We start from the raw sequence: 13,079 nt of genomic DNA on the forward strand, positions 1-13,079 counted from the left end.
CATAGTTTGTATTGTATTTGTAATTTTTGTACATAGTTTGTATTGTATTTGTAATTTTTGTACATAGTTTGTATTGTATTTGTAATTTTTGTACATAGTTTGTATTGTATTTGTAATTTTTGTACATAGTTTGTATTGTATTTGTAATTTTTGTACATAGTTTGTATTGTATTTGTAATTTTTGTACATAGTTTGTATTGTATTTGTAATTTTTGTACATAGTTTGTATTGTATTTGTAATTTTTGTACATAGTTTGTATTGTATTTGTAATTTTTGTACATAGTTTGTATTGTATTTGTAATTTTTGTACATAGTTTGTATTGTATTTGTAATTTTTGTACATAGTTTGTATTGTATTTGTAATTTTTGTACATAGTTTGTATTGTATTTGTAATTTTTGTACATAGTTTGTATTGTATTTGTAATTTTTGTACATAGTTTGTATTGTATTTGTAATTTTTGTACATAGTTTGTATTGTATTTGTAATTTTTGTACATAGTTTGTATTGTATTTGTAATTTTTGTACATAGTTTGTATTGTATTTGTAATTTTTGTACATAGTTTGTATTGTATTTGTAATTTTTGTACATAGTTTGTATTGTATTTGTAATTTTTGTACATAGTTTGTATTGTATTTGTAATTTTTGTACATAGTTTGTATTGTATTTGTAATTTTTGTACATAGTTTGTATTGTATTTGTAATTTTTGTACATAGTTTGTATTGTATTTGTAATTTTTGTACATAGTTTGTATTGTATTTGTAATTTTTGTACATAGTTTGTATTGTATTTGTAATTTTTGTACATAGTTTGTATTGTATTTGTAATTTTGTACATAGTTGGTATTGTATTTGTAATTTTTGTACATAGTTTGTATTGCATTTGTAATTTTTGTACATAGTTTGTATTGTATTTGTAATTGTTGTACATAGTTTGTATTGTATTTGTAATTTTTGTACATAGTTTGTATTGTATTTGTAATTTTTGTAAATAATTAGTAAGTTTTTTACTGCTTTAATAAAAACATGATCTGTGAATTTGCTTTTGTAAGTTTTACTGCTTTAATAAAAACACAATCTGTGAATTTGCTTTGTCTTCTTTTTAATACAATTTGTAATAAAATATTTTTTTGAATGGCAGCTTATTGATGATGTGTTTAATTTGGGACAATAATAGGATAAAAGAGGCTTGTTTGTCTATACCAGGGGTGGGCAAACTTTTTGACTTGCGGGCCAGAATGGATCCTAAAATTTGACAGCATTTGGACACGCAATGTAATTTATCAAACCTGGGGATTGAAATATAAAAAAAAAGACACAATTGAAGGTGAAAATTTATTTTCAAATTTACTTTCAACATTAAGAACATATTATTATTCAACAGAAGAGAGCAGTCTTTAATTGAGAGTGATGAGCGGTATTGCAGGGCAAAGGGAAATGAATGAGGTCATTTTTACTATAATTCGGACAACGCCGGTGGCGGGCCGGATTAAAAAGCCTAACGGGCCGAGATTAAAAACATGTACACACACGATCCGGGGGCGGGGCGAGCACACGAATCCTGCGACGGCGAAACGTCCGTTCGGCCGACCGTCCGGTCGGCGGAACGTCCGTTCGGCCAAACGTCCAGTCGGCGAAACGTCCATTCGGCGAAACGTATTTATTCGAATAAAACATGCACCCATAATTTCTGATGAAAAATTTGTTTTTTTTTCACTTTTTCTCAGCTCACACCAATGATTGCACTGGTAATAGTAACTGGCAAATGCTGAACACGTCACCATGACAAAACATGTATTCACACCATATAGTATGGAAACCTGGTAAAACAAACTACAGTGGTACCTCGACATACGAGCAATTTGAGATAAACGTAAAATTTCGGGCAAATATGTATCTTGAGATACGAGACAGATTTTGAGAAAAATGACAATATAAAGTATTTCAACACCTTGCTGTTCTCTTCTCTCTCTCTCTCTCTCTCTCTCTCTCTCTCTCTCTCTCCCTCTGTCCCCCTCTCTCTGTCCCCCTCTCTCTCCATCCTTCTCTCGCTGACCCTCTCTCTGTCCCTTTTTCTCTCTATCCCTCTTTCTCTCTGTCCCTCTCTCTTTCTCTCTCTCTTTCTCTCTCTCTCTCTCTTTCTTTCTCTCTCTCTCTCTCTCTATCTCTCCCCCTCACGCTCTCGCGTGCTCTCGCGCTCTCCCTCGCGCTCTCTGGCACTCTCACTGTGTCTGTTGTGGCGATTTCAAGCTTAATGTACCTTTAGCTTGTAGTTTGAAATAATAATCGAAGAATAACCTATACCAAAATACGTGAGTAATTCAGATCAGTAAAGTATGTGATAAAGTATGCGATAAAGTGCGGGATAAAGTATGTGTAAAGTATGCGGTCGAAAACCGTTTGCCTTTATGGATGAACCATTGAAATCCGGGTCACACCACCATTGCTTGGTTGAACAGGTCGATATAACAGTAATCCTTATATAATAATATTAAACACTATTTCTTCTTCACAGTTATTCACAAAACTTCCAAATAAAATTTCAATAAAAAGAAATCTCTCTCTGTCTCTCTCTCTGTCTTTTTCTCTGTCTCTCTCACTCTCTCTCTCTGTCCCTCTCTCTATCACTCTCTTTCTCTCTCCCTCTCTTTGTCCCTCTCTCTCGATCTCTGTCCCTTTCTCTCTCTTTCCCTCTCTCTGTCCCTCTCTCTGTTCCTCTCTCTCTGTCCCTCTCTCTCTGTCCATCTCTCTCTGTCCCTCTTTCTCGCTCTGTCCCTCTCTCTCATTACCCCCCCTCTCATTGTCCCCTCTCTCTGTCCCTCTCTCTCCCTGTCCGTCTCTCTTTCACTCTCGCTCTCTCTGTCCCCCTCTCTCTTTGTCACTTTCGCTCTCTCTGTTCCCCCTCTCTTTCTCCCTCTCTCTCTGTCTCTCTCTGTCCGTAGCTCTCTCTCTGCCCCCCTCTCTCATTGCCCCCCCCACTCTCTCTCATTGTCCCTCTCTCTGTACCCCCTCTCTATGTCCCCCTCTCTCTGTCCCTTTCTTTCTCTATCACATTCTCTCTCTCTCTCTCTCTCTCTCTCTCTCTCTCTCTCTCTCTCTCTATCCCTCTCTCGCTGTCCCTCTCTCTATCCCTCTTTCTCTCTGTCCCTCTCGCTCCTCCCCGAAATCAGTCTATTTTTAGTACTATTAATCATAAACACTAGTTATTTGTTAATCTGTTAATAGATCACGAATTAGAACAAATGAAGAATGATTTTCAATTCGAATATTCTGTTTTTTAGAGGGTTGGAACAAATTAATTTGTTTTTTTAGTTCATTTCTATTGGAAACGTTGATTTGAGATACGAGTAAATCGACATACGAGTTTAGCATTAAGCTCGTATCTCAAGGTAAATCAGGAGGATATACCACCTTTTACAGAAAACCATAATTTCAAACATCTAAAACAAATTACATAAAATTAAAACACATGAATATATATGTTGTGAGAATGAGAGTAAATTGCCAAAAAAAAAAACTTTAAAAAAATAAAAATAAAAAAACAAGTCCAAACTCGCACTCAATTTCCACTGTAACCACGCCATGGCAGTGTAGCGACACAGCGCGGTTACCTCCCTCCTCGTGGCAACGAAGTAGCTGTTGTTAAACGTTGCTAAGGAAGATGTCCGTTTGCTCGTTTTTCTCCCCCTCAAACTTCATGGGTGGTTCGACGTAGCGATAAAACCATGATAGTCTGACAGGTTAAAATATCAAATGTCGTCTCTTAACGACCTTCGAACTCCGACGTAATCCGTTAGTGTATATTTTTGGGCATGTCTGAAGTCTCGGCGTTGGCTAAATGAGTTTAGCACAATGACGACCATCCAGTTTAGTGTCTAGAGATGATTTCGCTTGCTATGTAGGCTTGAGTTATTTCGACTGAGAGGATGAAACGCGAATTCTCATGACGGAAAACGGCGTGGACGGCTCAAGGCCGGGCGAGAGTAGCCCGGTGACGGTCGTTGTTGACGGCCTGTCGCATGAGCGCAAATTTTGCACGGAGTTGAAGACGGCCCTCCAACTGCGAAAGGCTGCAGGAGACATCCCTGACCGGCCGCTTCCTGGGAAGCGAAGAGACGGAAAGACGCCGGACGATGGCGTCCATGTCCGGAGGCTGAGATCCAGGCAGGAGAGCCTCGGCAATCCGGCGATTTTATCAGTGGACTCCCTCAAGGAAGCGAGCCGTCCCACCGCGGCCCTCCGAGGGGAGCGCGATGGGCCGCTTGGGGGTTTGCCTTCACCAACCCCGCAGCACAATTCGGCACCGAGGCGCGCTACTAAGCAGAGGTGGGTAGTAGTGATCCACCGTCATGGGTTTTTAGGATCGATTATTAGTAGTTAGTGGAGGCTGTTAAGCAAAATTTGTAGCCAATATTAATTTGCAATTAGTGTAAAAAAATAATAATTGAATTTCATAGAATTTTATTAAAACGCGCATACACGCACGAGCGCACACACCCATACACGTTGCGGATTGGCCCGAACACAAGACAATCATGATAAAAAGACGACCCCCTCTTTTTCAAGACTTAAGTTTGAAAAAGACCTTTTGAACACCAAATTCATTTTTTATACATAAAATAATTACACTACACCCGAAACAAATGATTATAACAATGTATTAGAAAGAAAATCATGTTATTTTGCCTTATTCAAATCATGTAAAACTGTTTCTCACATCTTAAGATCTGAACTTTTTAATATGTAAATAAAAGTGCAATCACATTTGTGATTAATTAATTAAGTCATTTTCTGAACTGCTTTATCCTCATTAGGATCGTGGGGGGTGCTGGAGCCTTTCCCAGCTGACTCCGGGCGAGAGGCGGGGGACACCCTGAATATATCTCATCTCATTTTCGGAACCCCTTTATCCTCACTAGGGTCGTGGGGGGGTGCTGGAGCCAATACCAGCTGTCTCCGGGCCAGAGGCGGGGGACACCCTGAATCGGTGGCCAGGCGATCGGAGGGCACGAGGAGACGGACAACCATGTAAACTCACACCCATACCTAGGGGCAATTTAGAGTGTCCAATCAGCCTACCTTGCATGTTTTTGGAATGTGGGAGGAAACCGGAGTACCCGGAGGAAACCCACGCAGGAATGCAAATGCCACACAGGTGGACGTGACCTGGATTTGAACACAGTACCCCAGAGCTGTGAGGCCGACGTGCTAACCACTCGCTCCATCGGTTTGCCCTGGAATACTTAATTTTTGTATAAATTAAATAATTTGGAATTTTGGATAAAGCAGAGAAGGTGCTGTAATAGACCAGAGGTGGGGCGGGAGGTGACATTTGCAATTTACAAAAATTCCGCAATGAACGGTAAAGCCTCTGAGTGTGCGACACATTTCAATGTGGACCATCATCAATTTTTTCCTCCTTTCCTTCTCCTTACTAAACCCGTCTCATCATCTTCCTTGGAGAAAGCACAGCTTCGTTTTGTCTGTCATCACGGTCATGATTACCGTATTTACTCGCATATAAGCCGCACCCTCAAAGTTGCCTTGAAATTTGAAATTTTACAATTTCTCGCATACAAGCCGCCCCCCCCCCCCCCCCCCCCCCCGATTCCCAATTTTCACCTTCATATTCATGGTTTTAATAGGGAGTACAAATGTGTTACATTGAAGGGAAAATCTTAAGAAAAATCATCACAAGTGGTATTTCTGAGTTACTGTATGAATCAAAAGCAAATTATTAGGGTCAATATCATAAGGAAATTCATATGCCTGTCTTTGTAAATGCAAAATATCAAATTATTCAATTTGAAAAAAGAAATGTCTATCTTGATGAGAACCTGATGCTTTCTAATTACAGAAATTTCTTACCAAAAGTTTAAGATTTTGTGGCAGCCATATTGCTTCTCATGTCAAAATATCTCAATTCATTCGATGGTTCATATTAATCCAATAGTTGTCACTTTCGAACAAGAAATACAATGAAAAAAATCAATATTAGCGAGTTAGCTTAGCATTGCGATGTTCTTTGATAGCGCTGGGACACCTCATCTAATCAGATAGTCTGGTCAGAGAGTGAGACGAAGGCACACAGATGAACTCAAACTACAACTATAGGACCCGAAGCTGTCCGCCTAGGTGCCTGAACGAAAAGAAGGATATAACCTGCCTTTTAATGAAAACAACGGAAAACATAGGGAATTTATAACAATCAAAGTGGAATTTTGTTTTGCGTTTTATCTGTTTCATTTCTCTATTTTGAAATAAATGACCATATTGACATTCACTTGCATCATGATGTCACGGCTGACGCAATAGCGCCATTTTGTCGTGACGTCATCATGGGATGGCGGCGTCAATTCGCAGTTTTTTTGCATGTCATGGTTTTATGCACATAAAAGCCGTACCCTGGATTCAGTCATCATTTTTTTGTCCGACAAAAGCGTCTTACTTGCGAGTAAATATGGTAACTCTCTCTCTGCAAGCCTCTTTCTTCCACTCACTCAGCTTTCTTGCCAACAATAGCCAAAACCCCGTATATTCATAACCATTTTTTTCCATTTTCTTTTTGTCTCCTTTACGCGTTTTATTTATTTCATCATGCAGGTTTATTATTTCCTGAATACAGTGGTACCTCAACATACGATCTTAATCCGTTCCGGGACTGAGATCGTATGTCGAGCTTTTCGTAACTCGAGCGAACGTTTCCCATTGAAATGAACTAAAAACAAATTAATTTGTTCCAACCCTCTGAAAAGACACCAAAAACAGGATATTGGATTGGAAAAACATTTTTAGGTGTTCTAATTCGCCATATATTGACAAAAGAATAAATAACGAGTGGTTTAATAGTACTAAAATGTGTTTAATATAACTAAAATTGGGCGGATTTCGCGGAGGTTACAGAGAGGGACAGTTAGAGAGGGGGTATCTTTCCACGATAACGCACGCGTAACGGAACAAACAAATTTAAATTAACTTGGATTAATATATACAGACACTCAAATACACGTTTAATGTAACTTTACACAACAATGAATTCTAATTTTGTTTTAATCTTTGTTTACCTTTGTAATGGGTTGACTCCACCCGCACGTTCAGCCGGAGTCTTCAAAACGAACGTATCAAGAGTTGTTTGTTTTTGCCTTCCCTTCAAAATATTTCGAAAATGACGCGCACAAATGTCATCACAATACGATAACGTGCGACCACTTGCCAGCTTGTCAGGGTGCCTCTTTTCTACAAAATCCAAAAATTCTTGCCACTTCGCGAGCATGTCTTTGATATCTTTTGTAGCCACGGGCCACGCCTCTTCCACCGCCTCCTCGCTACTGAGTTCCGGCAACAAATGTTCACTCTCCTGGAGCTCAATTAAATCCTGTGTCATGAGTTCTTCGTGGTGCTTGGCGATTAGGTCATTCACATCTGCCTCGTTAACCTCCAGCCCCAAGGAATTTCCAAGCAACATGATATCATCCATTACAACGAGTTCATCATGTGCAGCAGGAGCTGCTGTTTCAAAGTCTCTCTCAGCCCAGTGCTCGCAGATATATTTTATGCTACCTAACTAGGGACTAGCATTTGTTAGGGTTTTTCTCTGTTGCAGTCCCCTTAGACACGACACACATTCATGCCTCGTATATTGAGCATGTCGTAGGTAGAGCTGAAAAAAGACAGTGCCATGGCCACCTGGCTTGGTCACATCTCGAAATTTTGATCGTATCTAGGGCGAATTATTCGATCGAAATTTTCATCGTATATTGAGCATGTCGTAGGTAGAGCTGATCGTAGGTCGAGGTACTAGTGTTTTACTCTTCAGAATGTCTAAACTGACTTTCCTGCAACTGGGTGACAATCAATTTTCCGTCTCCAGTAACCCCCCAAGCTTCTACCACACGAATTGGTGGGGGGGTTCTTGCCTTTGCTTCTAAAGAGGGGTGTCACTTAAAATTCCTGTTCAATGAGACCCCAGTCTCCACGCACACTTTTACATTATTTCATACAGAGGTTATGCTTAAGCAGGAGACCGTCGCTCTCTCAGTTTTATAGACTTACTCTGTCTGTGTACCTAACTAGGGACTAGCATTTGTTAGGGTTTTTCTCTGTTGCAGTCCCCTTAGACACGACACACATTCATGCCCTAATATGAATGTTTACTCTCCAGATCAAGAGCCTCCCACTGTCTGGTTAGTCGTTAACCGTTGGCGCCCCAGCTGCAGAGCCGAATCAGTCCTGGGAAAAAAAAAGGTTTTTGTTTACGTGGCCACGGTCCGTCCAGACGCTGCGACTGGAGATCCCCAGGTTGTGACTTTAGACTCGAAGGACCATTTATTCAAAGTTTGCCAATTTGACACTTTGTAAGAGCATGAAAAAAATGAACGATAAAAAACTCTTATTCTGTTGAGGAGAAAAAGTAGCGTACCTCTTTTCTCTGTTGGTTTTTTTCCCAACACTTGTTAGCTGTGCCCTCTGTTTTATAAAAAAAGTGTGTGTATGTACAGAAATGGTGTGTTCTGTCCAAATCAGTGCATCTGGTTTCCATTAAACAGTCTCAGTCTTTTCGCATAAGCAATTGCTGAGATCACATCAATTGGAATCGCTTCTTCCTAGTCCTGGACAGCCTCCCAGAATGTCGAAACCCAGTGGCGCGCCATGCATTTCACACCTGGGCCTTCAGTAGTGCTGTGTGTGAATCAATCCAACCCTCAATAAGTATTTTATGGCTATAAAACCTTTAATGCAGCTACAGCTGCAACACATATAAAAAAGAATCAATAATAACCTAAAAATTCAAATGTTATTTAGGAAAATAGACATATTTTACTCACCAAAAATTATTTTTATTTATGCACAAAATCCGTCCTCCTTTCTTTCCTCAAGAAGATTTCAATTACTCTGTCGTACAGATTACACGTGCGTTTCAGGTCCATCAAGAAGTTATTTTCTATCGCCATCAAAGCTACTGCAGTCGAGTCTGTGCGGTTGTATTTCTGGCATAAGTTTTGATTCTGTTTCGGGCTGAAAATGTCCGTTCGACAGAAGCAGTGGACACGGGGATGGTCACTGTCAAACCCACTAATGTGTACAGCCGCCCCATGCTCTCACTCAGATTTTTCTGCTGAAGGAAGTCAAGGAGATCAGTGGAAGATTTTCCTGTAAAATCATCCGTGGCATACATTACAATCAGTTCTGTTCTTAGCCGAGGCAGATCGAAAAGTGCTCCGTGGCCCTGCATTATTCCGGTATTCCCGAAACTTCTGCGGGTCGAGGAGGGAGAGAAACATCAGTCTTTCGTGTTGTTGAAATCTGGTCCACGTGTGGCAAATAATATTATCCAGAATCCTGTCGTGGAGTTGGTGGTAGTGCGTGCGAGAATCTTGCACTTGACCTCTTAGTGCGCTTGGAGCACCCGCACTGCGTTCAGTGGCCTCGTAGATATCCTCATATCGGCTCCTCTCGCGCTCAACTGTGTCACAAAACTCCTTTACTCTTGCAAGACAAAACTGTACATCCAGTTTGTTGTTCTGTAGTATTGAAAAAAAGCATGTCTGAATGCTCAAAAAATGCCATTAAATGTGTGAAGCAAAAAAACAAAATTCTAAATCATCCAAATGTGCTTTAAATCCATCAGCCCACCGCACAGACTCATTCACCATTACAGAGACAAACAGTACTTTTATTTCACTTCTCATCTCTTCCTCCATCACTTCAGCAATAACAGTGATCAGGTTGTTTTGTATTTTGCCCGACGTACCACTAAACACTTAATTAGTGGACAGGTGGGAATGTAAATCCGTGTTTCTCTCAGCAATGAGAGAACGAAGTTCCACATGATTTCCTTGTTTGGGGATGCAGCGCTTTGATCGTGTCCCCGAAATGAAAGTTTACACAGTATATCAAGATTTTTAAGATTTCCCTATTTTTCTTTACCTTTTCATTGTGGCGCTCCGTTTCCCTGCGCACTTGCTAGCTGAACTCTAAATCCACTTGGGTTTCCCCAAAACTTTTGAAGAGCACCGTTGCTTGTAAGTGTCCGGCAGTGTGTTGGTGTCTCGTTGCTGCTTTGGTTAAACAAGTCATATTTGCAAATCCAGTGTTGCTCCAAACACCATGTCGATCGGTGGCAAATAACAAGCACTCGCAGCAATACAATTTGCAGTGTTCCTCGGAGCGTGAGCCAGGAGTAGCGCTCGTAGTTAGCGAACTGAAAGTGGCGGACACCCTTTTCCCGGCTGTAACAGGCTTGCTAGCAGCGGAGTTGACCGCCCTTTCTTAATGATGTCCATTTTTTTCTGGAAAAGTCCGTCTGGAAAATGGCTTTGTGAGCAAATCTGCAACCAAATCCATTTGTTTTCCTCCGTCGCCCATTGTGGGTGGAGTTTGCGATCTCTGGCTGGCTCACTTTGGCTTTGGTCTGCCTACTCTATCACTACCCAATCATAGTTGGTGAAAGCGATGACGTATCCCTACGCCTGCGAGAAGGCCTTGGTGTCACCAAATCAAATTCTGATTGGTTAAAGCAACAGTCTTATCAACGCTTGTTTAATGCAGCAGAGCCTGCAGAACTGATTGTGAAGGCCTTGAGGCAGATTTCTGACCCTGGCAACAAATAATGGCTCAAATGTGATTGGTTAAATGCTTCAATATGAAAACACATCTGGAAGCAGTGCAACCAGGGGGAAAGCAATGAAAGGAAGCTGACGGACAATTTGGAATTATTTAATAAGTATTCATGGGCAAAATATAATTAACATCAGTTTGTGATTCAGATATTTATTAGGCCAGCAGAGAAGGCCTTGAAGGCCCTGACGGCACACCACTGTCGAAACCTCTTCCAAAACATTCAGGAGATGGGAAAGGTATCCAAAATTCACAGTCCTCGCAGAGAGCTCACAGGAAGCGAAATAATTCTTTATGTGTACTCCAGCGCTCATAAGACAAAATGGAAAAATAAAATAACAGATACAGGCAATATATTTACGTTTTGGGGATTTTGTAACTTGGATGTTGTTTTTATATCTTGGATCATTAATTTGCTTATCCAAGGGGTTTTGTAACCTTAAAATTTCATATATAGAAGCATTTGTAAGCCCTCAAATTTTTGCAATGTTTTTGTTATGTCTTTTGACACCAAATGACACCTTGATACAATGGAAAGTTGTCACTGGAGAGATTACATATTAGGTTAGGTTAGGTTAGAACTTTATTTCATCCCGTATTCGGGAAATTTCTTGGTTGCAGTAGCAAGACATACACAAGACACACAAGAGATTGTAGACCTAGGTAAAAAACTGGAGCCACACACAGGAAGTCCTCAAGGTGGGGACCTTCTGCAGACTGAGGTTACCGCACTTCCTCAGTAGTCTGGAGGTTTTATAGATCATCTTCCTTGCCTAGATCCTCTTAAGCTGTCCTATCACCTAATCAGCACTAGCGGAGAAGCCGGTGGGGGGCTTCAATGCACACAAACAGCCCAGCAAACACTGGCAGCTCCTCCATCTGACCGGGGAGAGATCTCACACTCCCATAACAATGATGCGGTCTGGAGCGTTGCCTTTTCTCCCGGCACTAACGTCCACTGCTCACAGCTGATCCTGCGTGCATGACAGCGGAGGCATGGCTGAACGGCTCCGAAGACGCCTAGGACTAGCAGACTAACAAAAATGTATTGTAATGTAATGAATGCCAACATGTACTCTGTCATATTGAAGCAGCGCATGAGCCCCTGCTTGGCCGTGTAGCAATAGTCCAACATGATAATGACCCCAAACACACCTCCAAGATGATCACTGCCTTTCTAAAGAAGCTGAGGGTGAAGGTGTTGGACTAGCCAAGCATGTCCCCAGACCTAAACCCTATTTAGCATCCGGGGCATCCTCAAATGGAAGGTTTGGGAGCGTAAGGTCTCTATCATACATTCACAGCTCTAGGGTCCTGGGTTCAAATCCAGGTGTGTCCACCTGTGTGGAGTTTGCATGTTCTCTGCGTGGGTTTTCTCCGGGTACTCCGGTTTCCGCCCACATTCCATAAACATGAATGGTAGGCTGATTGGACACTCTAAATTGCCCCTATGTATGTGTGGGCATGAATGGCTGGGATAACCTCCAGCACCCCCCGCAACCCTATTGGGGATAAAGCGGTTCAGAAAATGAATGCATGAATGAATGAATTGAATTGAAGGCTTTTATTGTCTTTAGACAAGTATTATGAGATTTAATGCTTTCACCATGTAGTGCACAAATAACAACAACCAACAGACAAATAAATAATCAATAAATAAGAAACAAATAAATAAGTAATGGCGGCCCAGTGGTTAGCCCGTCGGCCTCACAGCTCTGGGGTCCTGGGTTCAAATCCAGGTCACGTCCAACTCTGTGGAGTTTGCATGTTCTCCCCAGGCCTGCGTGGGTTTCCACTGGGTACTCCAGTTTCCTCCCACATTCCAAAAACATGCATGGTAGGCTGATTGGACACTAAATTGCCCTAGGTATGGGTGTGTGTGCATAGTCCGTCTCCTTGTGCCCTGCGATCGGCTGGCCACCGGTACAGGGTGCCCCCCGCCTCTGGCCCGAAGTTAGCTGGGATAGGCTACAGCAACCCCCCCGAACCTAATTAGGATAAAGCGGTTCAGAAAATGACAGATAAATAAGTAGCTCAAGTGAAATCAGCAGAGCGGAGCGGTCTTGTAGTGTCTCAAGTCCAGCAAGAGTTCCATGGTTTTGGAAACGTTGAGCGCCAGACGTTGAGCGCACATCACTCGCTGAGTCCAATAAAAAGACAATAATATAAATTGCAGAAATGATAGGGGTGTGCTCACTTTAGTGAAATAACATGTATATTTTATATTTTCATTATTATATTTTAATTATTTTCTTGCACACTTTTTGCTTGTTTATTCCAGTGAAAAAAATAACTTCCGGGGGCACGAGACGTCTATTTGACCAATATGACGCACTTACCTTAATGCCCGCTCACCTGTTCTTTTAGTTTCAATATCATAAAAGCAAAATAATGGGAGCACATGAGAATGGCAAGGTAGCACATTTTCCAAACAATGAGGTGCAAGCAAGAAAATTTGGCA

General features: G+C 41.2%; 1 protein-coding gene across 2 annotated transcripts in view; it reads left to right on the forward strand.

Moving 5' to 3' along the window:
* The first annotated feature begins 3,585 nt into the window (after window positions 1-3,585).
* The window catches only part of inpp5e (inositol polyphosphate-5-phosphatase E), a 74,293-nt gene continuing 64,799 nt past the window's right edge, over window positions 3,586-13,079 (forward strand). The window contains exon 1 of one of the 2 annotated variants that reach the window (XM_077625258.1): window positions 3,586-4,327. In XM_077625258.1, the coding sequence (XP_077481384.1) occupies window positions 3,945-4,327 (383 nt within the window). In that variant the 5' untranslated portion in view covers window positions 3,586-3,944. The remainder of the gene's footprint in view (window positions 4,328-13,079) is intronic. The other variant, XM_077625259.1, reaches the window with a different exon arrangement.

The sequence above is a fragment of the Stigmatopora argus genome, chromosome 18, assembly GCF_051989625.1.
Source record: "Stigmatopora argus isolate UIUO_Sarg chromosome 18, RoL_Sarg_1.0, whole genome shotgun sequence".
Lineage (NCBI taxonomy): Eukaryota > Metazoa > Chordata > Actinopteri > Syngnathiformes > Syngnathidae > Stigmatopora > Stigmatopora argus.